The sequence below is a fragment of the Phyllostomus hastatus genome, unplaced genomic scaffold (assembly GCF_019186645.2).
Source record: "Phyllostomus hastatus isolate PE091 unplaced genomic scaffold, TTU_PhHast_1.1 phas_scaffold_1674, whole genome shotgun sequence".
In the NCBI taxonomy this organism is placed as follows: domain Eukaryota; kingdom Metazoa; phylum Chordata; class Mammalia; order Chiroptera; family Phyllostomidae; genus Phyllostomus; species Phyllostomus hastatus.
Window position 1 is genome coordinate 14,749,485 of NW_025334011.1, and position 26,591 is coordinate 14,776,075.

The window sequence follows — 26,591 nt, forward strand, 5'->3', positions numbered from 1 at the left end:
CAGAAAAAATTCCATTCTGACTAAAAGAGAAAGCTAAGTGGCTATATATCACTAGCATAGACATAATAATCAACCTAATGATATTCACCAGATCAGTGACTGAAATTCATATCTTTAGAAATGCCAGAATCATCCAAAGGAAAGTGGAGACTCAGAAATGTTCAAAGCTGTAAGAATAAATAGAGAAAGAAGGTGAAAAGAGGATCTTAACTGAATTGACAAGACAGAAACATTTCCTTGCATGATTGAATCCCAGTTAGGGGGAGTGAAGGAAATGAGGGCCATGTGGATGGGTATGAAAATGTGGGAGAAGATGTGGGCATGTGTGGGAGCTATGTGCACAGGGTATTGAGGATGTGGGGGTCGTGGGGATATGATGGGAATATGTGATGAATTTAGAAGTATGTGGAGAATTATGGGGGATTAGGGGATCTAGGGGTGGAAAGGTTGAGGGATATTGTGGTAGGGAGTAAGGGGGCAGGTGGAGGTGTACATAGAGGTTAGTGGGGAATGTGAGGAACTCAGAACATTATCTGAGGAGTGGTGGCGGTATGAAAGTATGCAGGACATGTGGGGGATGCAACAGGAAAACATGCAATGGGTACATGTACATGTATGTATAGCTGTGTGCATGTCTGTGCAGTTTTATTTGTGTACTGGCACAAGTAAGTGTTTATTGTTCATTTTCCTTTGGTTTAACATTCCTTACCTTAAAATTGTACTATTTACAACCATCTTTCACAACGGGCAAAAAATAAAGATGTAGGTTACTGCAGTTAAGGAAATATTCCCTCTATTTTAAATAAATCTAGCTAACTTTCCTCACAAATTCATGAACTTATAGTTGGGAGTGCCCAAGTATTTAAGATCAGGAACTTTGTTGTACATTTATTCTCCACATTTTGTGACCTCAGAAATAGATTACTGAAAATGAAATAAGGATGTCATCACATTTCCTGTCTGAAACTAGAACAGAAAAGTGAGACTTATTTCCAGGTGTATAATCTCTATGCCTATCCCTAACTGATCGTAATCCCATGAAATAAGGCATGGATAGAAACTGAAAGTTTAAAATATGCACACAAATATATACATTTCCTTTACAGTTCCCTGTATACAGTTTTCTCCTTGTTTTCAGTATTTTCCTGACATACTCTCTCTATTGCTTTTCTAAAAGATGGCAGTGTGTTTGAATGAACAGCATCAAGGTTTCAATAAGCATCATATTCCATTAAAATATGCATAAACAGGTTGACAGCTCCAGGGTTGGTTTTTCACTTCATTGCTATTTTCATTTCCAGCCTCTTTTGAAGAATAGGGTTACCCTTTGAATAATACCAAACTTCAGACATAATTTTAGTTTCCGCCTTCTCTTAGCCTCCAAATGAACAGTTATTTGCACAAATTTAATTTCCTACTCTTTTTTCAGTTCATTTGGCAACATTCAGACCTGCATAAGAGACTTTTTGTCCAGTAAGATGCTTCTTGTTTACTTACCCACATGAATACAATACATCATAAGTGGTACATTTCTGGGCTTCTGATGTGAGAGGGCTTTATTTTTGTGTTCTTACCTCTGAATTGTTAAGGTGACATTTGTGAGTTCCTGAAAACCAGCCATCACTCGAACATTGGTCAATGTCCACTTTCTGAAGACTTATGTCCACTTTCATGACACCCCTTAAAAGCAGAAAAGATAAAAAGAACAAATTAATTTGAGCCTTTATAATTTCTAACTGTATTCTATCCTGGAAATCAGACAAATCAGCATAAACAATGCACTAAAAATTTTCAAACTGCCCACTCGTATCCAACTAAAGTGTACCAAATGAAGATAAAGACACAATAGGGCAGAAATAATAGTATTAGTTTTATTAAGTTCCAAAGGCAGCAACTCTCTATTGTTCCTTGTCTTCAGCCCTACCCCCCACATAATGCCTGGCACTTAGTAGGCGCTAATAAATATTTGTTGATTAACTGAACCCAGACAGTATTTCTCTGGACATGACAGCAAAGCTGACTCTGAAACAACACCTGCTCCCAGTATCCCTTTTATAATGTAAACAAAAATAAAATCCTCATCTTATTTCTTTTTCTATTCCTATTTCCCATTGCAGAGCCATGGGGGTTGGAGAAATTTGAGGGTGGATAGATATCAGGAGGCAGAAAAATATCAGAAAATATGCATCTCTTTCCTCTGATTTTCTATAGTGATAAGTTTAATATATATTTTTTATTTTAATTGTTGTTCAAGTACAGTTTCCTGTCTTTTATTCCCATCCCAGCCCACCCCCTCCCTATAATGATAAGTTTAAATAGCTCTTTAGGTCTCCCAGTATTCCACACCAGAGTTTTGCATCACCTACAGAGATGCTAATTAGCATTTTTCTTTTAAATCAGGAGACAAAACAGTACATTTCATTTAGCCATTTGAGAAAAGTCATTAAGAAAGGGAACTCACACATTTGGAGCCAAAAGCACAAATCAAAGAAAGCTACAACTTTATCTAAAATTCCTCCATTTTTCTCCAGTCAATCTCCCTACATTTCCTAGGGTCCCTCTCTCCTATTTTTCACCACCACCAGAACCATTAGGAGCAGATGTAGCAGAAATATCTGTCCCGCACTCAACTACTACATCTGGACTTTAATGAAATCAATATGCTGTGTCCTGGGCCCTGAAGCTTTACTTTTGCTGTTACTTTTCACAAACTTGAGTAAAATATAAACACCCCACTAAAACCCATTAAAATTAAAAAACGTTTTCAAGGTCCCACATCCCCAAATTAAACTGTCTTCATTACGATATTATTAAATATGTGCAAACATAAAGGTAGGCTTAAAATCTTTATATCATAGCTCTCATAGCTACAAAACCCCTACAAAAAATATAAAATAAATGCAAACAAAACTACAAAGCCAACAAAATTTAATGTAAAAGTATTGGTTTATAAACATCAGTGATTATGCTTTATCAATCTAAATCACCTGTCAGAACAGGAATATGATACTGACTGCTAGTTCAAGTAAGCCTATTTTACCACATGTTATGACTCATTTTTTTTGTTGTTTCTTGTCTCCTTCTAAACTACTGTGCACCCTTCCAACAGAGTGGCTTAATGTCTTTTCAGCTTCATTTCGGGTGAATAAATCATTTACTTTTTTAGGCAGCATTATTAACCTATCATAAAGTATCACACTATGTGGTGTTCGCATGCTAAAAAGAGACAGAAAGCAAACAGGAACACCAAAACCTTGGGTCAGTGTCCTGCGATCCAGATAACCCAATATGTGTAAGTTAATTTTTCAGGTGAGCACTGGAATGAAAACCCAAAATTCATCAGAGAAAACTTACAAATCCTTCAGAGAAATAAGCAGCAATTTGCAAGTACTATTCTTAGAGACCATAATTTCACAAAACAAATGTTTATTTGAAAAATAACTGGATTAGAAGGTAACCTAATCCCTTATCCAGTTCATTCCTTTACTCTTTCAACAAATATTTATTGTCTGGTACATACATATCACTGTAACGGGTGCTATGTAGGTGAACAAATAGGCCCTGCCCCCAAGTAACACCAAAAGGTATAATACAGTTTTTAAAGTATCGGTATGTTTAGTAGAGATGTGATGCTAAATCTGAGGAGCTGGGGGTATAGCAGGGCTTCAATAAACATTTGTTGACTTGTTGACCACCTTCACTACCAGAATTTTCAATAGAACTTTGTTCCCTGTAGTTTAGGACAATCATGCAAGCCCATTCAGGCTCTACTTTATGCTCTTTGGAAAATAACATTCATTCTTTCACTAATTGAATAAATATTTATTTACTGCCTACTATGAACCAAAATTGTTTGGGCCTTTGAAATACATTAATATGCAGGGCAAAAAAAAAATCCTGACTTCCATGAGTTTAACTCTAGTGTGGGATAGAAAAATAATAAACAATGACTATGTAAAATATGTAAATTATGCCAGATATTACTAAGTAAAAAGTGCTATGGAGAAAAAAATAAATTTGAAGCATGTAATAAAAGAAGAGTAGGTCACACTCTTTTTTAAAGGGTAGTCAGGATAAGACTCACAGAAGTGAGATTTCAAACTCAATTAACACTCCAGGTATTATTACAGCAAGTTAGTATTCACACACTTAAATTATCAGGCATCTTCAGTGGCAGAAATTTTCTACTGGACTACTACTGTTCACGACATTTTGGTATTCTGTGAACGTCGTATTTAGAATTCTTAGCATTTGTAAGTACTAAACTAATAAAACTATGTATTTCTATTTGTTCCACAATTACTAATAATGAGGTCAAGTTTTCTTCAACTATCCTGCTACACTGAAAGAGTTTGGTTGCAAGATAGTGGTAATCTTGAACTATACCAGCTAGTTCAGGGACATAGCTAATTTGGAATTCCAGAAGGCTGCAATGACTATGATCCCTTCCCTGAGAAAACTCGCTGAAGAAATTGGTATCTTAATCGCTAAGAGTTTTCCCCCTTGATTTCTGGTTCATACATGGGAACCTAAACGTCAGCGCATACTTGAAGCTCAGCTCACCCGGTTTTCTGAGCTCTGTGCAAACCCCCCCAAGGTAATGAAGCCTGCATTTACCGGCTGGGATTTCAGCGCTGACTCATGCTCATTAGCACCTCTGCCTGGGCGCCAGGAGACTTAACAAAACTCCCTGGAGGGTGCGTTGACTTCCTGCAGGGACACTGGAGGTTTGGGGAATTAAGTGGGATGAGAATGTTCTCTTTATGAGGAAAAATACACTGCTGAAAGCAATGCAGAGGCACAAACATACATGAGCCCCCACCGTGGACGAATGCTAGACCTGGCTGAAAGCCAATGCCTGGTGCTTGCACCCCGTGCCTGCGCTCTTGCACCTCCGAAGTGGGAGGGCTGAGCCCACATCCAGTGAGGGAGGGCTGGCACTGCCCCAAGGAAGTGGCTGCTGTTCCTGGGACAGAGCACAGGAAAGCGAGGGCCAAAAAAAACCAAAACAAAACAAAACAAAAAAAACCCCAAAAACCTGTGGAAAGTTGTCTCTAGAAAGTGGAAAATATAGCAATACAGCAAATATATCCCCCAAACACCCGGGTGTTTAGCTGGGCTGCAGACCAGCCATTTCCTCTATTTGTCTGACACCTAAAACACTCAAACTCGCAATTCCCATAATTCACTGAAAGCCCTTTCGGTAAATGGGCTTCCATCCTCCCCATTACTAGAGTCGATAACCCGCTTATGAAACTCACCTCCTATCAAAATGATTGCCAAGTTGCCTAGATTGCACTCCCAGGATGATTTTTGTCTCCTGAACCTTTCCCTCCATTTCTACTACCACTGCCTTGGTTCAGACCTTCGTCTTTCATGGGGCTAAACATTTTAATAATAGTTTATTGTCTAGTAGTGCTCCAGGTAAAGATCCTAGTTTGTAGATCTTAAAGCTTACATGGCTTAAGGTCTTTCTTTAAGAAACAAATATAAAATCATAAATACACGCTTATATCACAATATGACCTTTGGGCCTACATCTTTATGTTATAACTGCTGGATGGGTAGGAAGATTCTTACCAGAATGTCTATTCCAGGATGGCTGACAATAATTTAGCTATATATAGAAGTGACTACAAAGGCATTTTAATCTATATTACTAAACACAGACTAAGTAACCCTGAAACTCCCCTTATCTGATTTCCAAAAATGCCCACAGCCTCAACTAACCTGTAATGGAGGCAAGTTATAGTAGAAACAGACCACTGAAGTTAAAACAGCTCCCTTTTGCAAATTTTACTGGAAATAGTGGACCACAGAACTCATTGCTTTTGCTCATTCTAGGACTGTAGAGAAGGGTCACAATGCAAACAAGGGTGCTAATGCTTGAGCATCATACACTGCTGTCTTCAAAACAAAGAACCTGATTCTGACAGTTGCCTGTTCAAAAGCAGTATTTCCCACTCTCCTAAAGAATAAGAATCCAAATTCTTTGGTATAACATTATATTCCAGCCCCACCACTTCTAACTTTTCCAATCACTCTACTGCATACACTTTTTTCTAGACCATTCAAAATTGCTTGTGAGTCCTAAACATTTGTGCTCTCAAAATACTATTTCTTTATAGATATTGTATTTTTATACCTAAAGCCCCTTGGTCTAAACTGTACTTTATCTATTATAATTCCTACCTAACTCCTTTCTAAAGCCTTCCATGAACTCCAAGTCTGATTTAAAAGCCACTTATCCATTCTCCCATACTATGGTGTACTTAGCTTCTTCATATCACTTAGTACACTGTATTATAACATTTTATTTTAAATCATTTTTTCCATCAAACTAAAATTCCATGGCTTGTGTCTTTACAATATTTTCCCTTAGCTCCTAAAGCAATGTACTCCCATTATTAACCTTGGAGAAAGTGAAAATAATGGAGAGCAGCAAGGAGTAGCTAGATGAACAATGAGAGAGAGAGAGAGAGAGAGAGAAATACTGGTTGAGACTACCCAATTAAATTGAAAACTATCATGAACTTCTATAGATGAATGAATGGAAGGAAAGACTGGACAGGTTGAAGGAAAGTTTTGAAATTCTGCTTTTGCTTCTTACCCATGTTACTTTGGACAATAATCTCCCACTCCATCACTACAAAAAGAAACTGATAGTAACAGCATATATAATCAATATTGATGGGGCTCCAGGACAGCATGATGCTAAAATAAAGAGTCAATAAAAACATATTGGTAGATCACCTGCCATCTGTCATTTACTCCTAACAGCAGCTAACTATAACAGAGTCTGGTGCCTAGAAGTGGGTTGCTGACATATAAAAAAAAAACTAAAATACGTGGCACTGGCTTTGGGACCCCACTGAGGCAGAAGCTGGACGGGCCTCAGAGAGATGGTTAAGAAAAGTGGGACTGTGCTGGTGAGTCATGAAAGGCAGTGATAAAAATTGTATTGGAAGCTGGAAGCAGAACCTTTGTTACATAGCAGGTGGAGAGTTTGCCAGCACTGTCAATGGTTAACAAATGAATTTGTGGATCTGGCTAAGGAAGTTTCTTGGCAAAATACAGAAAATTCTGCTGAGTTTTTGTAGCTGACTATGATAGAATAACAAAAAGGGAAATATAGAACAAAAGGGTATTTGCTTAGTTTTGTTTTGTTTTTGGATTTAAATTTTTTAATTATAGTAAAATACTGTATACATAACACAAAATAGACCAGCTTAACCATATTCAAGTGTACAGTTTAGTAATGTTAAGTATATTAATATCATTGTGCAACTGACCTCCAGAGCTCTTTTCATCTTGCATAACTATAACTCTATACCTATTAAAGAGCAATTTCCCATTCCCCATTCTGCCCAGCTTCTGAGTTAGATCACCATTTTAATTTCTATCTCTAAGAATTTGACTGTTCTAGGTATCACATATAAGTGGATTTATACAAAAATTGTTTTTTGTGGTTGGCTTATTTCATTTAGTAAAATGTCCTCAAGTTTCATTCATGTTGTATCATGTTATATTTCATTCATGTTGCATATGTCAGAATTTCCTTCTTTTATAATGCCGTACTATTACACTGTATGTTATTATATTATATTAATTATATTATATTATATTAAATTATATATTCTTCATTCATTGATGGACACTGAGTTTCTTCTACCTTTCAGTTATATGAATAATGCTGGTATGGAGCAGCTTAGTTTTGAGTAAAATTTAGAGGATATATTAAAGAGCCATGATTTGAAAATAAACCTGCTGCACATTTCCAATCTCTTCTAGCAAAAGATTCTCAGAATATGTAAATTCTGGAATATTCTCAGTGAATCTGTACAATGCTTTGTTAAAACCGCAGAAAGATCTAAGACGGTGTCTCATAGAACCTTTCAGCTTGACTTAAGGACTTCAAATGATCTTATGACTATGTGTCATAGATCCTAACCCTCACTGTTTGTTTGTTTGTTTGTTTTACATACATGGGGATGTTTTACTCTGTCTCAGTTCCTTCCACTTCATATCTTACAATGTTTCTTTATCCAAATATGAGCAAAAGCAATTATATGTTTTTATTTTCTCTTCTTTCTTGTAGAAAGTAGCATTCTATAACATAGCTGTCTTCCTGTTTTTTTGTTCTTATTATTTCCTGTATGTCTTTCCACGTTAATGCTATATGTAGATTGGAACTGGAAAGCATTATGCTAAGTGCAATAAGCCAGGCGGTGAAAGACAAATACCATATGATCTCACCTTTAACAGGAACCTAAACAACAAAACTAACTAACACTCACTCCTAAACAGTAAGGATTCAAAGATTCTCCAGGCTTTATTGCACAGTCATCACAGCACCCAAGATAGAAAACAGCCTATCTCAAAGAAATCTGTAAATATGGTTACTGTCTAATGGAACCAAATCAAGTAAGCTTCTTAGAAAATTTGCAAATTTTCCAATGAATTGCATAAAAAGGAACATTTCCCATGGCAGGTAATTCACTTTCTTTTTTAACATACACAAGATATTTATCAAATATTTACCAAAATAAACCACAGATTATATTTCACAGAGAACCTCAAATACCAAAGTATCAATGTCATACACACTATATCCTTTAGTCATAAAAAATTAAGTTTCTTAAAAGGATACCTTAAATATATCTCATACTTTTGGAAAATAAAAACAAATTCCTAAGTAACCCTTAAGTTGAAAAGAAATTAATAATTACTTAGAATTGAATAGCAGTGGAAACACTACAAGTAAAAAAATATTTTGGGACATACATAAAATAAAAATAGAAGGAAATTTTGTTGCTTTAAATACTTGCCCTGGGTGGTGTGGCTCAGTGGATTGAGCCCTGGCCTGCAAACCAAGGGGTTGCTGGTTGGGTTCCCAGTGAGTGTACATGCCTGGGTTTCAGGCCAGACAACCAATAGGGGGTGCACAAGCGGCAACCACACATTGATGTTTCTTTCCCTCTCTTTTTCCCTCCTTTCCCCCTCTCTAAAAATAAATAAATAAAATCTTTTTAAAAAATACTGTATACTTAACAAGAAACAAGACTTTAAAAAACCTAAATATTTAATTTAAGAAAGTAGAAGTGAGGAAGTTACACAGAAAATTACAAAAATTCAGCATGAGTGAATAACATAGGTAGAGGCAGAAGTCAGTGATATGAAAAACAACAAAATCATGGAGGAAAAGAACAAAACTGAAAAATTAGTTCTTTGCCAACATACCTAGGACCCATATCTTGGTTTCTAAATATCATTCTCTAGTAAAATAAATAAGGATTCCTTAGAGAAATAAATGATTCTAGGCCTAGGGCAGGAAAAACACAAGCTACACCTAAAATATCATCTTCAAAAAATAAGGACAAGGGCATGTCAAAAAAGACATACAAGCCAATTTAAGACAGTTCCCAATTGTCAAAGCTGGAGCAATTTGAGCATGAAAATAAATGATGATAATTTTGGATTCAATCCCCCAAAATAAATACCCATAAGTCCATACTCTATAAATAAATAAATAAATAAATAAATAAGGACAACTCTGTTTCAAAAAATATCCAAATGATAAATTTAGAAGAAATGAGGAACTAGAAAATCATCATTAGAATACCACAAGTTAGAATTAGTGCAGGCAAAACATGTCAATAAATCCCAAAATAAGTGGGAAAAACTTTAAGATGGAACAAGATATCTGAATAAACTCAAAGTATCTACCCCCAAACATCTATTCATTACTATAGTGAGTTTACTATATATCTAAAATTCTTGGATACTCCTCCCTCCATGAAGAAGTTATTTTACCTCCCCTTGAGTGAGGGAGTAACTTAGTGATTTGGTTAAACTATGGGATAGGAAAAATAGTAACATTAGAATAGAGAAACCTGGCGAACACTGCATCAACCAAGTCATCTAGGTTAACATCAGTTAGAAAATGTGTTGGTATTATGTACTCTGTGATATAATGCAATGAGAAGGACAATGTCTGTCCATTATATTCTTCCCAAAAGTCCATAACCTAAGTCTATGAGAAACCATCAGACAAACCCAAAATGAGACACATTAATCAAACTTCCTTACCAGAACTTTTCAAAAGTGTCAATTGATAGTTGATAACATAACAAAGTGTCTTTGAAAAACAAGGGGAGACTGAGGTACTGTCACATATCTGAGGAGACTAAGGAAAACAACAATGAAATTTATAATTTACCAGCGCTTCCATAACAAAGTCTCACAAGCTGGGTAATTTAAACAACTAAAGTTTATTTTTTCATTTGTGGAGTCTAGAAGTCTAAGATCAAGGTGTCAACAATGCTGGTTTCTTCTGAAGCCCCTTTCCTTGGCTTGTAGATGGTCATCTTCTTATGTCTTTACATGGTCTTCCCTTTGTGCATGACTATGTCCTAATTTTTTTTTCTTATAAGGATACCAGATGTACTGGATTAGGGCCCCTTCTAATGACTTGATTTTAACTTAATTACCTCTTTAAAAATCCTGTCTCCAAATGTGGTCACATTCTGAGCTACTAGGGGTTAAGACTTCAACATGTGAAGTTTGAGAAACTCAAGTCAGCCTGTAACATATGATATCATGTCTTGGATCCTACAAGAGAAATGGGACATTAGTGGAAAAACTGAGGAAACCTGAATATAATGTGTAGTTTAGTTAATACTACTGTACTAATATTAGTTCCTTTGTTTAAGTAAGTTTACCATGGTTTCATAAGTTAATGTTACAGGAAGCTGGGTGAAGGCTATATGGGAACTTTCTGTACTATCTTTATTAATCTTCTGAAAGCCTAAAATTATTTCAAAAGGGTTAAAAACTTATTAGTTATAAAAAACTAAAGTTTTTTTGAAATATAAATAAGGCAGCCTCAAAAATAAAAGAGAAAATATATGAATAAACAGAAAATGGGCAAATAATACACAGAATAAAAAGATGATAGAAATGTTAAAAAACAGGATTGTGATTATTATCTAACAAACTTTTAAGAACTAGAGGAAATGGATAAAAAGGGGTAAATTGATAAAATATAGGACAATAACATAAAAAGTTATTCACTTCCCAGAAAAGCTTCAGGCCTGCATAGTTTTATATAGTAATTCTTCCAACTTTTAAGGAACAGTTAGTTGTTAAATTTTTACAATATTTAAAACTAAAAAAGAAACAAAAACTGTCCAGTTCATTTCATATGATTTTGATTCCAAATCACAGGAGGACAATACAAAAAAAAAGGAGTCCCATTTTTGCTATGCATGTAGATCCAAGAATCCTGAAGGAAATATTATCTAAACAAATGTTAAAATATATTAAAATAATTAGACATCATGATTCAGTAGAGCACATCTTAAGAATAAAAGGATGTTTTAACATCAGGAAATATAAAATGAAAAAAATTATGATTATTTTAATCAGTGTAAAAAGTCCTTCTATATAGTTCAAATGCCTAATTTTTTTAATGGTAATCTAGAAATGGAAAGAAAACTTCTTAACCTGGTAAAGCTTGTCTTTATCAACATTGTACCTAAAAAAGAAAATTTTTCATTAAAATGTTTCTTTTCAGTCAAGAATGCTTACTATCTATCAGTCATGCTGTTTCACATAGTACTGAAAGTTAGGACTAATTCTATGTATAAAAAAGAGATGTAAAGATGAAGAGATTAAATTGTCATTATTTGCAGATGATTTGTAGATGTAGCAATAAAATCAACAAATACGAGAACAATTTAGAAAGTTCAGCAAGGTTGATGGATACCAGATCAACATACAAAAATCAATAGCATTTCTCTACACCAACAATCTCCATCAAAAATTATAACTAAAAAGATGGCACTTTGAATAGCAACAAAACCCATAAATTCTCTAATAGTTAATTAAGAATATATGAACCCTCTATGGAAAAATTTTTGAAACTCTAATGAAGGACATAATAAATGATCTGAATAAATGGAGAGAGAGCCCATGCTCTAAAAGGAAATAATTTACTATATTTAAAATATCAATTCTCATCAAATGAAGCTACAAATTTAATGCAGGACTAAACAAAATTCTATATCAGCTTTTGAGAAATTTGACAGCTCATTTTAAGTAGAATAATAAAAGTCAGCTGTGACAAAGAAGGGACAAGAGGTAGGCCCTTCCCAAGCAAACACTAAGGCATACTACCCAACCATGACAATAAATCATATTGATAGGAAAACAAACAAGGGAAGGACTGGAACAAATAGAAGTCCCAGAGACATATATGTGGATATAATGCACTTATAGGTATGATAAAGGATGATAGTTTGGGGAACATGGCTCATTAAATGGATAAAAATAATAACTGGATCTCTCTCCAATATCATGTACAATTTGATGTTAAAGATCTGACTGTGACAGGCAAAACTTTATAGTAGTTTGTAACATAAGAGAATATTGTTGTGACAAGGTATTGAAAGGTTCAAATGAAATCCAAAAGTATAAGTAAACTGTAAGGCAAAATTTTGATTACGTAAATAAAATTTCCTTTTCAAGTGAAGAGAGTGTGGACAAAGTCAACTGAAAGATGACACATTGCGTGCCTAAAATTGAGAAGGAAATACTACCTGGAAGAGGGTTCCCCAACCTGTGGGCTGCAGATCGGTGTCAGTCCAGGCCTGTTAGGAACTCGGCCGCACAGCAGGAGATGAACCTGAATGTAATGCATTTGAATCATCCCAAAACCATCCTTCCAACACTGGTCTGTGAAAAAATTGTCTTCCATGAAACTGGTCCCTGGTGCCAAAAAGGTTGGGGACCACTGATCCAGAATACACCAGGATCTTTTGCAATACAACAGAACTATAGGAATCATAATAGGAAATGGACAAAGGATATAAACAAGGAGTTTACAGAAAAGTAAACACAACAGACTTAAAAGCACATGAAGAGGTGCTTAAGCTTATTAGTGAATAGAGAAATGCAAATTAAAATAGTGAGATATCACTGTATATTAGTCCCCCTTATCCACAATTTCACTTTATGTGGTTTCAGTTTCCTACAGCCAACCATGGTCTGGAATATTTCTGAAATGGAAATTTCAGAAATAATTTATAAGTTTTAAATTGTACATTATTCTGAATGTTATCGCAATGGCAGGGGATTGCAATGTTATTTCAGTGTTATTGTAATGGCAGGGAATTGAAGACAGTCTGGGGGCCCATCCATGGGCCTGGACAGTTTCTACACCTGTGCAGAAGTAGAATACTTTGAGCAAAAGAGAAGTGGTCTGGTTGTATATGTAGCAACATGAAAAGATTTCTAAAACAGAGTTGTGTGAATAAAAAGTGAGCAAAATAATGAAATATGTAACAATTATGTCACTAAAATTGTTTTCACACAAATAACATATAAACATGGATGGGATCAAGGAAGAAACTTTTTTTAAAAGGAGAAGAAGAATGATTTCCTGTCTGTTGCCATCTAACTGTAGAAAAGTCTAGATTCATATTTCAGTGACGTAAATCACCTTCGAGTAACTTCCTCTCTTAGGGCCGCTCATCCTCAGAAAACATTGTTTACAAAACCACCCAGCATCTCTATCATTTAGCTCAACATGATAACTATAAGTGTGAGAGAACCAAGAACACAGTCTGATCCCCTCTAGGACAGGTAGAAGAATGTGACAACACTCTGTTGTAAAGCAAGAAAATGTTCTTCCCCCTCACTACTTTGCTGCAGACATGTGCAGAGAAGCTTGCCAAAACTTTACATAGTGACAAATGTCTTCCATCTGTCTGGCTTCTTGTTCTTGAAAGGATTTTCAGAAATCAGGTCACACCTTCTTTGGGAAGATCTGTACATTTTGTGTGGGGAAAAAATAACTCAAATTTGATTTTTTAAAAAAAGAGATTTAATTAATATAAAATGAAGTAAGGTCAATCAGAAGGGATATGTATTCCCATCCACAGAAAAAAATCTTTGTATTCTGGAACTCTTGAAGGTGATACTTTTTTAAAGTAAGTGCAGCACATCTCTTAAAATTACTAGGGTTCAGAGTTTGATACTAGATCATTGTTTTTCTGAAAAATATATTTTGGGTCTGCTCCTTTCATGTCTCATTTTTGGTTTATTTCACTAGAATAATTCTGAGCCACACTTCATTTAAAATTTAAATAACAAGAGGACATTTATCAAACATATCCCTGGTGTCCCTTATATCACCTCTTTGAATATGACCATTTCTGAATGGGGTGAGACAATCCCTAGTCAGGGAATCCAATACAAAGAGATCACCTATATGGACTCATCTTATTCAAATAACAGTCCTGTAAAAGAGGAAGTGTTTTTCTCATTTTATAGAGGAAGAAAATAAAGTTAAGAGAAGTTATATAATATGCCCAATGTCAAAATTTTTAATTGCTCAGGAAGAAAAAATAAATAAGTATAGTCTGTCAGACAAAACAAATGTCTAATGTGAACACTGTAATCTGTTTTAAAATATATGATAATGATCTCATACTTTCAGTTTCCTAGTGATTTAATTAAACATGCCATTTATATTAGTGTTTAGCTACAATAATTAAGTGAAAATATATTTCATTTTCATCTTAAATTATTAAATTTCTCTTTTTTTTCTGTTGGTTTATTCATAGAGTAGCTCTTCGCTTCTGATTACCCTGCTGATAATCTGCACCTTTTTAAAAATTCTAAATGACTTTTTGCTAGACCCTAATATTTTATACAATAAAAACAAGTCAGCTGTTCATAGTAATTTTTCATAGGAAGATATATAGCTTGTGCCAATGGACACTTCTGATCCAAAAATAATAACAATAAGGATATAAAGTAAATAAAAATGTTCACAATTGGAATTTAAAATAGGGAGCTTTGGTTAGATACCCAAAATGAGAACTAAATGTATGGTTTATTAGTATACTTTGAACCCTATGTTTTAAGTTATCATTTATTAGGTGCTCATTATGTGTCAAACATTATATTAAATGCCCTTAAAAAATCCTCATTGAAATTGTATTTGACTGATACTCTCCTTAATTTATATTGCAACTTCATATGGTCCTTCTCATTCTCCCTAAATAATAGTTAAGAAATTTAGGATAAAAAGAGGTAAAATGGTTTGCCTAAGTGTACACACTGAATAAGTAAAAGGGCTGAATATGATATCCATATCATAGGTGTAAGGGTATGAAGGCTGGTCAAAAGACCTGGGTTCAAGTTCTTACTCAAACAGATGAGTTAAGCATATGTCTTTACCTCATTGCTCCACATTCAACTGCAATGGCTGCAAGTAAGTGCACAAATGAATAGTAGCTGACCAAAGATTTGACATAATTTTCTGGGATCATACTGATGATAAGCCAGGGTGGTAGCAGCTAAATGCAGGACATGCTCTGGAGAAGGTAAGGACAGCAGTGGAAACTACTCTTCCAATAGAGTTTCCAGAAAGATTTTAAACTCAAAGTAAATTCATTTCAAAGTGGATATACAAACTGAGGACTTCCTTCTGAGCAGTTATACAAGTTGGCACATCCTCTCCTTGTGTGTAGTGATGGCATTTATTCCCAAGCTAAAAATCAAGAACTATTCTACAGAGAGATTGAAAGAAATACCTGAGAAGAAATACAACTTTAGAACAGTTACTGTTTCTCACAGAGGAAAGGTCTAGGATGGGCCAGAGATTGCCAACTTTCTTTCCAGGCATCCAAAAGGGAATGAAGCCTGACAGTCAAGGGAGATGTATACTGAGGAACTAGGCCTAGACATCTGGCACAGAATGTGTACTATTTAGCTGTATAAATTAACCTAGTCCTTTGATGAATAAGGATCACACTTGAGGTGAACTGAGAGTATAGAAGAGAAGGACCTGTTTTATCAAGCAAAATAACTGAACCTGAAATAAGGAACAATAATTTGAGGATCAAATGATAATTTAATAAGTATTTTAATTAATATTCTCAAAGAGATTCAATAAAATGAACATACAATTCTGAAAAGGAAACAATTAGAACAGGAGAAAGAGTTCATGGAAATTAAAAGACATTGACAAATGAAAACTAAATTAATTTTTTAAAAGGAAGGAAAAATGAGAAAATCTCCTGGAAGGCAAAGTAAAAAGAGAGATGGAAAATGTGAGAAAAGTTAAGAAACAGAGAGATCAGTCCAGAAAAGCTGAATACCTAGTTGTAGGCGTTCAGAAAGAGAAAACAGTAGGAAATCATTTTAAGCAGTCATAAAAGGAAATTTCTGAGTGAAGAAGTCTAAAAAGGCCAACTAAGTGGTAAGATTGATGAATAAAAAGAATTGCATCTAAGCACATCACCATGAATATCTAGAACCCCAAGGAAAAAGAAAATATCTTAAAAGTTTCCATGAAGAGAAAAGATTACCTGCAAAGATATAGTAAATCAAATTAACATCAAATTTTTTGACCAGCAACAATGAATGCTAAAAAACAACATAATGTCTTTAAAATTCTGATTAACACATACATTGTATAAATATTATATATGGTGTTTGTACAATTAAGTAAGGCAGAGCAAAGGAAATGTTAACAAAATCATAAGAAAGGGAAAATACACTTACAGTTTGTATTGAAAAAAAAATCACATGTAAGTAGACCCATGCAGTTGAAACCAGTGTTGTTCAAACATCAACTATAGATGTATCCAGTGATTGCTTTGAAGCACTGTAATATCCTTTGGGGAAAATGTCAGTCTTTGGTTCCTATACTAAGTTTGGCATTGCAGGAAGGGTGAGGGGTGGGGAACCTGTGATAGACTTTTAGCCAAAAGGATTAATCCTTTCCTAAACTGAAAAAGTATTTCATTGAACAGCCTATCCACCTAAATATTCTTATAGGTCAAGTTTTTTCCTGTAGGAAGAAAAACTTGGATAAGTAAATGCCCAGCCAAAGTAGAAATTACACATAGAAAAAATTTTTACTAGAAGCTGAGCAGCAAATAAGGCTAAAGACCAGCAAAACCAGCCCCAATACATGTGACATTGCCATTTTGGGTAAAAGCTCAATAATGTTGGTGGCTACAAACTCCCCAGCACTAGTGAGCTGCCTATTTAACATAGTGACCGTGAAGCTGCTGAAGTTATCAAATCCGAATGTACCATTTTAATAATCTTGCTTAAATAACCCAGTGAATACCAACCAGAACTGAAAAGAGGAAACAAACAAAGCTCCAATGGTTCTGTACCAACCAGATGAGAATAACATCAATAACATACTTCTTGGCATCCCAGTATGTTACACTATAATCATAAAACACAGTTTATGTTGGAAAAGAGTAGCCTTAAAACCTGAACAGAGAACAACAAACTACTGCCTTTTTGAAGTTGAAGTAAAATTTAAGTTACCCAGCAGCTGAAACTATAAAATCAGTCTAGTGAGGGCACCAGTCCCTCTCCAGAGGGTAGGCATATACTCTTGTTATTTATTTAACAGTGTTAGAAATCCCATTTCTGCTTCCAAATGCTTATTCTAGAAAATGGCAAGTAATGCTGCAGCACTGCTTCACCACAATAAATAGCCCATTTTTGAAATTTTAAGGCCAACTACAGAGGGAAATTGAAATAGGTTGAAGTGCTGTGAAGAACCTGTGAAACAGCTTCCTGTTGACTTGAAGTGAATTCAGAGGATCTTTTAAAATCTGGAAACTCAGATCATGCTTATTCTTACTTTGAAATGGAGTTCTCTTTTCAGAGAGAGAGAGAGAGAGAGTGTGTGTGTGTGTATGTGTGTGTGTTCAACCCAGTGTACATTGAGAATGCTTTCCATAAATGTTCTTTGAATAAATCACTAAAGTCAAACACTGGACATGTATAACATGACCTTCATTTAAATGAGCATACAATAATAGATCTCAGCATTATAATCAAAAACAGTAAAACTTCAAAATTAAAATGACACATTTCCTGTTTTCTGTTTCTGACATTTCATTGTTGGTGCACAAAAATGCCTTTGATTTCTGGATATTGACTTGTATCCCACTGTTTTTGCTAAATTCACTTACTAGGTCAAGTAGTTTTTTGGTAGCATCTCTAGGACTTTCTATGTATATTATCATGTCATCTGTAAACAATAACAGTTTTGCTTCCTCCTTTCCAATGTGGATGTCTTTTATTTCTTTTTCTTTTCTGATTGCTGTATCTAGGACCTCCAATACTATGTTGAATAGGAATAGTGAAAGCAGACATCTTTGTCTTGTTCCTGATCTTAGTGGGAAAGCTTTAAGTTTTTGCCCATTGAGTATGATGTTGGCTCTAGGTCTCTCATATATAGCCTTTATTATGTTGAGGAATGCTCCCTCTATTCCCACTTTGCTGAGTGTTTTTATCGTAAATGGATGCTATACCTTATCAAATGCTTTTTCTGCATCTATTGATATGATCATGTGATTTTTGTCTTTTGTTTTGTTTATGTGATATGTTAAATTTACTGATTTGAAAGTATTGTATCATCCTTGCATCTCTGGGATGAATCCCATATGATCATGGTGTACGATCTTTTTAATGTATTGCTGAATGCGGTTTGCCAATATTTTGTTGAGGACTTTAGCATCTGTGTTCATCAGAGAGATGCAAATTAAAACCACAGTGAGATACCACTTCACACCAGTCAGAATGGCCATCATAAACAAATCAACAAACAATTAAGTGTTGGAGAGGTTGTGGAGAAAAGGGAACCCTAGTGAACTCTTGGTGGGAATGCAGACTGGTGCAGCCACTGTGGAAACTAGTATGGAATTTCCTCAGAAAACTAAAATTGGATCTGCCTTTTGACCCAGAAATTTCAATGCTAGGATTATATCCTAAGAACCCTGAAACACAAATTCAAAAGAACCTATGCACCCCAATGTTCATAGCAGCACAATTTACAATAGCAAAGTGCTAGTAGCAACCTAAGTGCCCATCAATAAATGAATGGATCAAAAAATTATGGTACATTTGCACAATGAAATACTACACAGCAGAAAGAAAGAAGGAGCTCCTACCCTTTGCAAGAGAATGGATGGAACCGGAGAGCATTATGCTAAGTGAAATAAGCCAGGCCATGAGGGACAAATACCATATGATCTCACCTTTAAGTAGAACCTAATCAACAAAACAAACAAGCACCAAATTATAGCCAGAGACAGTGAAATTAAGAACAATCTGACAGTAACCAGAGGGGAGGTGGGAGAGGATAATGGGTGGGGGATGGTGAAGTATTTTCAGGAACAACTATAAGGACACATGGACAAAACCAAGGGGGGTAGTAAGCAGAGGAGGGAGATGGGGATGGCTGGGGTGGCAGAGGAGTGGTGAGGGGTAAATGCAGACAACCGTACTTGCACAACAATAAAATAATTTAAAAAAACAAAATTAAAATGACACATTTGATTGTGTGCATAATCATAGACTTTCAGGATTGTAAGGAGCCCTATAGGTCACCTAGCCCAACCCCCTCAATTCACAGATGAGGAAAGGCAACTGCTGACCAGGGTAACACTGTAAAGGATGTGGTCCAGGCTAGTGCCAACATCCATCTCTATGGCCAGTATTTCCACCAGGACCCACAATATTTAGAAATGAAACTAAATCATCTTTTAAATAATAAATTACTATACATACAACTATACTAAGAATACAGCTGGAGGTACTATTTGGAAAGACAGAAGCTACAATACAGAATATTTGCTGAACTTCTTATGTAATGAGAATTCTTCATTTAGTTTTTAGGGAATACCAAAGGAGAATCAGTTCACTATTCAGTTTAGAGATGAAATCATTGAGACTCAAAAGGCTCAACAGCAGAAGGCATCTAAAAACCCATTGACCTACAACCCAGGTAAAATCTCTGTGTTGTTCCTACAGGTGACTTCTTCACCACTACCATGACCCACAAGAGAGACATAGGATATGTTTGCCCTAAAGTAAGATGGTCATTTCTAGACTTTTATACTGTACAAATTTCCTTGTTTTATTAAATGCAGAGATCTGTATTGGAATCAATGTTGGAGGTGTATAGTTGTGTCCACGTGAAGGGAAGAAAGTGAAGTGACCCCCTCAGGAGTCAGCATATCAGTGACACTGATGTTCATTATGTTAGTTTCTAAAAAGGGGTTTCCACAGCATTGTGACCTTTCCTTTATTACCCTATAGCCTTTTTTTACCAAACAGCAGGCCTTGCATTCATTTGGTTTCCTCTTCCTCTGTGTGTTACTCCCCTAGCAATATCATTTCCACAACTTAACTCTGCTACTGTGTATCAGCCATGTTTCCAGAGTTTACTTGTTGACCATTTGAATAGGCCATTGAAGAATTCACAGAACAAAGACTTATAAAAGTGTTTTAATATCATCAAGTTCATTCCCACATTTTAATTATGCAGAAACATTTCCAGACAGGTAACAGAGCAATAAGAGACAAAACTGGGACTTGAAGCAAAATTCTGACTTAAGCTAATATTTTTCTCACTATATGACATGTTTGATTTTACAATGGGCCTAGAAAGAATGTGTATGTCACTTATTTGGGCCAAATACATTAATTGTTTCAAGCTGTTACTATATTATGTTTTTGAATAACAAGATAAAAACACAATTGCTAGGACATAGCAGCATAGGATAATAAAAAGATAATGCAAGATTTATTGCTAAACTAAATTTGATTTAGGGTCCTTAATTTACTAGCTGTGTTATTTTAGTCAGGTTGCTCAACTTTTACAAAGTTGTAACTACCAGATAGTACTAAGAGTTTAATGTAGTAGTACATATAAAACATCTAACATATAGTAGGTGCTCAATATATAATGGCTTCCATTATTTCTAACCTGCCACTAAAGAACTGTGCCACTTTGGCAAATTTCTTTAGCCATTTGGTTCTCAGTTACTCCCTCTCTAAAAGGAGAAGATGGAAAAAAATGATGAATTCCAAAGTCCCTTTCAGTTCATCAAGAAATAAGTAATTCCCAAAAGTTCCTTCATGTTAATTTAAATTCAACAAACACCTCAGTACCTTACATCCATCCTAGGCACTGAGGAGTTTCAACTACCACCAGGAAAAGTATCTATGATTTCAGCAGAATAAGGCCAACTGCATATTGTACTTGAAGTTCCACAAAGAAAAATTACTATGCAAAACCAGAATACTTAACTTCAAAGAAAACTCTACAAGGACATCACAAACCTAATGTAATAAATAAAAATAAATTAAGATACACCTTAAATTATTACTCTGCTTTTTTGCTAGGGTTGAAGATGAGAATCAAAATATTTCTATTATAAGACTGTAACAAAAGACTAAAGAGACATTTAGAACAACTAATGGCATTTTTTTGCAAAGAAAGAAATTAACAATAAACTTCCCATGAGAGTTTTCTGATAGACTGTAAAATTTAAGATACTTGTGTCATTCTGAAATAGAGGGGAATATAGTTTCTAAGAGGTGTTTTACAGTGATAAACATTAATGGAAGAAGGTAGTTGACCATGTTCTCACATTACTTTTTAACTTTGTGTTTTGGATTTACATTTTCTAAAAATAAAATATAATGTAATTTAAATGATTGATCTTGTAAGCAAAACATGGGGAAATAGTAACTGATTTTAAATGAAAATTTTAACTGTAAAGTTTTTCCCCTTTTTCCATAAGGAATTTATAATCAATGGATTTTTTTCATTACACATAAGGCTTTTTACAAGTATCACTCTACAGGTTTAAAATATATTTAAAGTCATGGTTAGAGCTCCTAATTATGGTTTCCCAAAAACTGATCTGAGATGTACTCTGTTCCCATGTCTGTACAATATTATTAACCCATATTTTAGAATATTAGATTGCACATCTTAGATGATAAATGTTATCAACAAAAAACTTTTGCCTTTTGTGAGTATGAAAAGACAAAAAAAAGGCCCACTTAAATATTATCTCAAATGTGTGAAATAAAATAATATAAACTCAACAGCTGTGTTCTATGGGTTAATTTTTGTCCTAAAAGAGGACAAAGAGTACACTCTGTCCCCCCAGCATACTTTGTGTGCAAATGTCCAGAGAGCCACAGAAATATGATGTAGGTATATACATATCAATCACAGTGTGAACCAGAGGCAGAAGGCTTGGATCCTTTTTCTTGGACAAGTCACTTCACCTTCCTAGTTCCATCTCTTTATCTATGAAACAAGAGGAACCACCTGATGATCTCTTTTTCTTCAGTTGCTATACTTAACATCTGTGTGTACCTTCAATACAGCATTAGAGAGGCTCAGGATATGGGGCAAAAGTGCTCACATGAGGTCACATGAGAGCATTATTCTGCTCTTCAGCTTCATGCATGCTACCAGGATGAGGCAGCTTCTGTAGAGAGCCAGACACTAAATGGCCTGGCTTTGTGCCTTGGCTGAAAACACCATCCATGACTATGACAGCACTTAAAGGGGAAACTGTTTTCTGAATGTAATCCAAAAAATAGGTAGGGGGCTGTGAGTCCTCCCAACCTCAGACCCTTTTATCTTACCTGGCAGAGGCACTTTCATTTAGGTAACTTATGCTTTCTGAGCCTTAAGAGAAATAATTCTGAAAATGAATGGTTCTCATCCCCAGTCCCATATCTGACACTTGAAAGTACACAGATTTTTATGTAGCAACTACATTACATGCAACAATCCTAGGACACCTTTGTAAGACAGAGTTTAGCATAATGGTTAAAAGTATGAAATGGACTCAAATCCTGGCTCTACTAAACTGCTGTGTAATCTTGGAAAGAAAATGTAATCTCCTTGTACTTCAGAGTTTTTTGTCTATAAAATAAGGAAACTAATAAAACCTAACTCATAGAGATGTTATGAGTATTAATTAAGATGTAATACATGCAAAGCAGTTAGCACAGGGCCTAACATAAAGGGAGGAAGGAAAAAAGGAAGGAAGGAAGAAAGGAAGGAAAGAAAGAAAGAAGGGAGGAAGGAAGGAAGGAAGAAAAGGAGAAGGATAATTGACCCTGGGATCAGGGACCCCCTTTTTGAGTTTATCCGAAGGTCACAAACAATTTGCTGGCAGTGAATGACATCTGCTGAGCTTTCCCCTTCTGAGAAAACAACATGACAAAGACTCAAAGCTGGGATCAGCTGTTACTAATAGGATCCTGCAGAATTCAGGAATAAATAAAATTATTCTGAAAGTGGGAAAAAGTTACTCTAGTTTAAGACAAGATCTTTCAAAGAGATAGAACAAGCCCTGGCTGGCATAGCTCAGTGGATTGAGCACGGGCTGCGAACCAAAGTGTCGCAGGTTTGATTCCCAGTCAGGTCACATACCTGGGTTGCAGGCCACGGCCCCCAGCAACCTCACATTGATGTTTTTCTCTCTCCCTCTATCTCTCTCCCTTCCCTCTCTAAAAATAAATAAATAAAATCTTTTAAAAAATAAAATAAAATAAAAATAAAAGAGAACACACACAAACACTTAATATGGTCATACAGAACCAGAGAAAGAGGGTTATTTTTTTTTATTTACACCTTCCCAAGTTTTGCCAGCATTAAAAGCTACAGAATTTTATAACTGGATGGCTCCCTAGAGATCATCTAGTTAAACACCCTGACTTGATAGACAAGTAGCTGAGGCCCAGCAAGTTTAAGAAACTCACTTGAGGGCATTCAGCAGTAAACTGCAATGCAAAGACAAACTTTCAGACTCCCCCATTTTCCCACCCAGTACTCAGCCTGGTATCTCTCAGCATCCTGCCCTTGTTGCTCCAAACAAAGTATTAAGATACATGCACACACACATACACAGGTTTCTCACTTTTGCTCAGGTTCAAAAAGTACAGAAGCAACCTCCAACCCCTACCCACCCCAGACCTTTCCAGACCCTCAGACGTGGGAGTTCAGGAGGATCCTGGTCAATCTCTGGCCCTCTTTGGCGTTTCTGTTATCTCTCTCTGTTCCTTCCTCACATCAACTATTAAGGGCTACTTCCAGAAGTTTCTCAGTTCAAAGATCAGGCACTTCCCAGGGCAGAAGTTACCACCTGCTCATTTACAAATTCTCATCTTTCCACAAATGCTACACATAAGTTTCCTGCAAGCTCCCTGAGTGAGTTCAGTCAGAACAAATCCCTCCCTTCCTCCCTCCCTCCCTCCCTAAAAGAACTCAACCAGGTATCTTTATAAAATGCATGAGAATGTGGAGGGCTGGGGAGCCCTTTGGTATGCCTGACAGGACAACCTGAGAAAGAGGGGACCAAGGAAGGGGATATGGATTAGGGGGAGGAGGGAAATGGGTAGAAGGAACTGACCAAATTGCAAAGTCTGGATCCAAGAGACAGCTGTGATGTTGCGTCTGACTCACTGCTAAGAAGGAACTGAACTGCCAAGGGGTTTGCACTGTTTTAATTACAACAGTCTGGTGCCTCAAATTACACAGGTAGGAAGCAGGGAAAAGCTACCCCAAAGTAGCAGAACCGAGAAGCTCTCTGTCTTCCTCTGTCTCCTTGTTCTCTCTCCTCAGATGCTGGCCACTCTATGCCTGGGGCGGGGGAGGGCGGACGTAGCGGCACAACCCGAGCTCTCCAGCTTCGTAGCATCATCCCTGCCTGGGAACCCCACGACTCGCTGTTCTCCCAAAGATAGAAGAGAAGTGTAGGGCACCAGAGATTTTATTCAGATCCACTAAGTGCTCTCCCCACTCCCCAAACCCTAGCCCCTTGCAGGGAAACTGATCTAGGAGAAGCTTTCGCCGAGGGACTGAGGCTGACAAACTGGGGCACTTCTTGTGCCGAAGCACAAGAGCCCGCGTGGGGTGTCCCTCAGCCTCAGTCCCGCTGGGAGGGTGGGAGGCGTATGTGTCACATCCAAGTGCTCCTTTCCCACACGCGCACCCACCCCCGAAACCGGAAGGAAGGCTTTCCTTCTGCCTTTTTTCCTCTCCCTACCTGAATTCTGGGACCAAGTTAGGCTGCAAGCCGTAGAAAGCAGCGGAGAGAGTGACCAGCCACCCGGGCTTGTAACTCCCGTTCTCGCACTCCAGATAAGGCGGAGACCACTTGACATGGCTCTTGTCCCCGCCAAACCCGTCCCTGCGCCGCCAGCCATGGCCCAGGCCCCGGGACCCGTGGTTGGAGCCGCGGCGGTGTACGTGGGTCCGCCACTTGCGCCGGAGGCCATGGAACCACTCGGTCTCCAGAGTGGCGTTGGCCAGGTGGTGTGCCGAGGACGACAGGTCCTGAAACAGAATGCGACTCTCCTCGCGCGTGGCTTGGAGGAAGACCTGCGGGGCGGACGTGGACAGCGACTCGGTGCTGAAGGTGATGGCCGCCCGGGAGATGCTGGGCTCACCCTCCAGGAGACTCCGCACCAGTGCCTGGTACCACTCCAGGTCGTCCTGCAAGTTCTGCTCTCGCGACTTATTGCTCTGCAGCATCATGTTGAGGAAGTTGGTAGCGTGTGTCAGCGTGTCCAGTGCCCCGTGCAAAGAGGGATGGGAGCTGGCTAGGGCTGTCGACTTCCCGGGCAGGCCCGCCAACTCATAGCGGCCGGAGCAGTTGGCTCGCTTCAGCTGGTGGGAGTCTCCGGTGTAGAGGTAAGAGGCCACGTCCATGGGCACCTCCTCGGCGAGTTTCTGCGCCAAGATGGTGCCGTCGGTGGAGCGGCTCCAGGGAGCCGAGGGGTCCGAGACAGAAGCTCCAGCCGGCTGCTGGGCGTGCTGCTTCCCCCTCAGGGTCCTCTCTCGCGGCGAACCCGGACGTCCCGCAGGGTCGCGGCTGGCACCAACAGCTCCCAGTCCCAGATGAGTGAGCAGGAGGCAGAAGAGTAAGGGATAAGCCATGGCTCCCATCTGCCTCTCAGAGGAGAGGGGGTAAAGGGAGGAGTCACTTTTTAAATTTTGGTCGTCAATTTACCAACAGTAAGACTTTTATTAGGAGTCTTCTCCCTTCTCCAGTTGGCACTCAGTCGAAAAGGACTTTAAAATAAGAATGCCTCCAGATCTTACTGTGGCTAGGCTACCGTCACAGGAAATCGAATCACCTGTGGCAACGCCGGCTGCAGCTGCTCCACGATGGGTCCGCTCAAAATTACGCACCTCACAGCCTTGAGCCGAACAGGTTACCTCCCCTCTGGCTCCTGGCAGCTATAGTTAGCCTGCTTACGTCTTTCTGCTCGGCAGCTTCCACCGCTGCTCTCATTGAGGTGTGTTCAAGAGCTGCTGGGGCTGCTGCCGCCGCGGCCGCCGCAAACGCTGCTCCATCATCTCACCCGCGGCAGGTTGTTCCCGCCTCCCAGCTCTGGCTCCTCCTCCTCGTTCTCCTCGCCCGGAGGCGCGGAGCGCGCTCACCCAGACAGGCACCGAGACGCAGCAGCCAGTCCCACGGAGCGAAGATTTCTGTTACGGCGATTGACTCTCTGGGGTGCAGAGGGCCAGGCAACTGGTTAATTGGAGCTTTGGGTTTGGCCACAAACCACACTCCTGCCTCTCCCTGCTCTCGGGAGGAAAGCCTGTTTAAAGCGGCAGCTTGGCCGCAACCAAACCCTTGTAGGGCGGCATCAAGTCCATCTTGTTCCCTGTTTGGTCGCCTCCTATGTCAATTAGCCGACTGCCATTTGCGGGGAATGGGGCG

At 37.6% G+C, this 26,591-nt stretch overlaps 1 protein-coding gene across 1 annotated transcript in view; it reads right to left on the reverse strand.

The window, feature by feature from the left end:
• The window catches only part of GPR158 (G protein-coupled receptor 158), a 358,403-nt gene extending 331,976 nt beyond the window's left edge, over positions 1 to 26,427 (reverse strand). The window contains exons 1-2 of the mRNA XM_045858176.1: positions 24,909 to 26,427; positions 1,575 to 1,680 (exon numbers count right to left, since the gene is read on the reverse strand). Coding sequence (XP_045714132.1) covers positions 1,575 to 1,680; positions 24,909 to 25,810 — 1,008 coding nt within the window. The 5' untranslated portion in view covers positions 25,811 to 26,427. The remainder of the gene's footprint in view (positions 1 to 1,574; positions 1,681 to 24,908) is intronic.
• Positions 26,428 to 26,591: the final 164 nt, after the last annotated feature.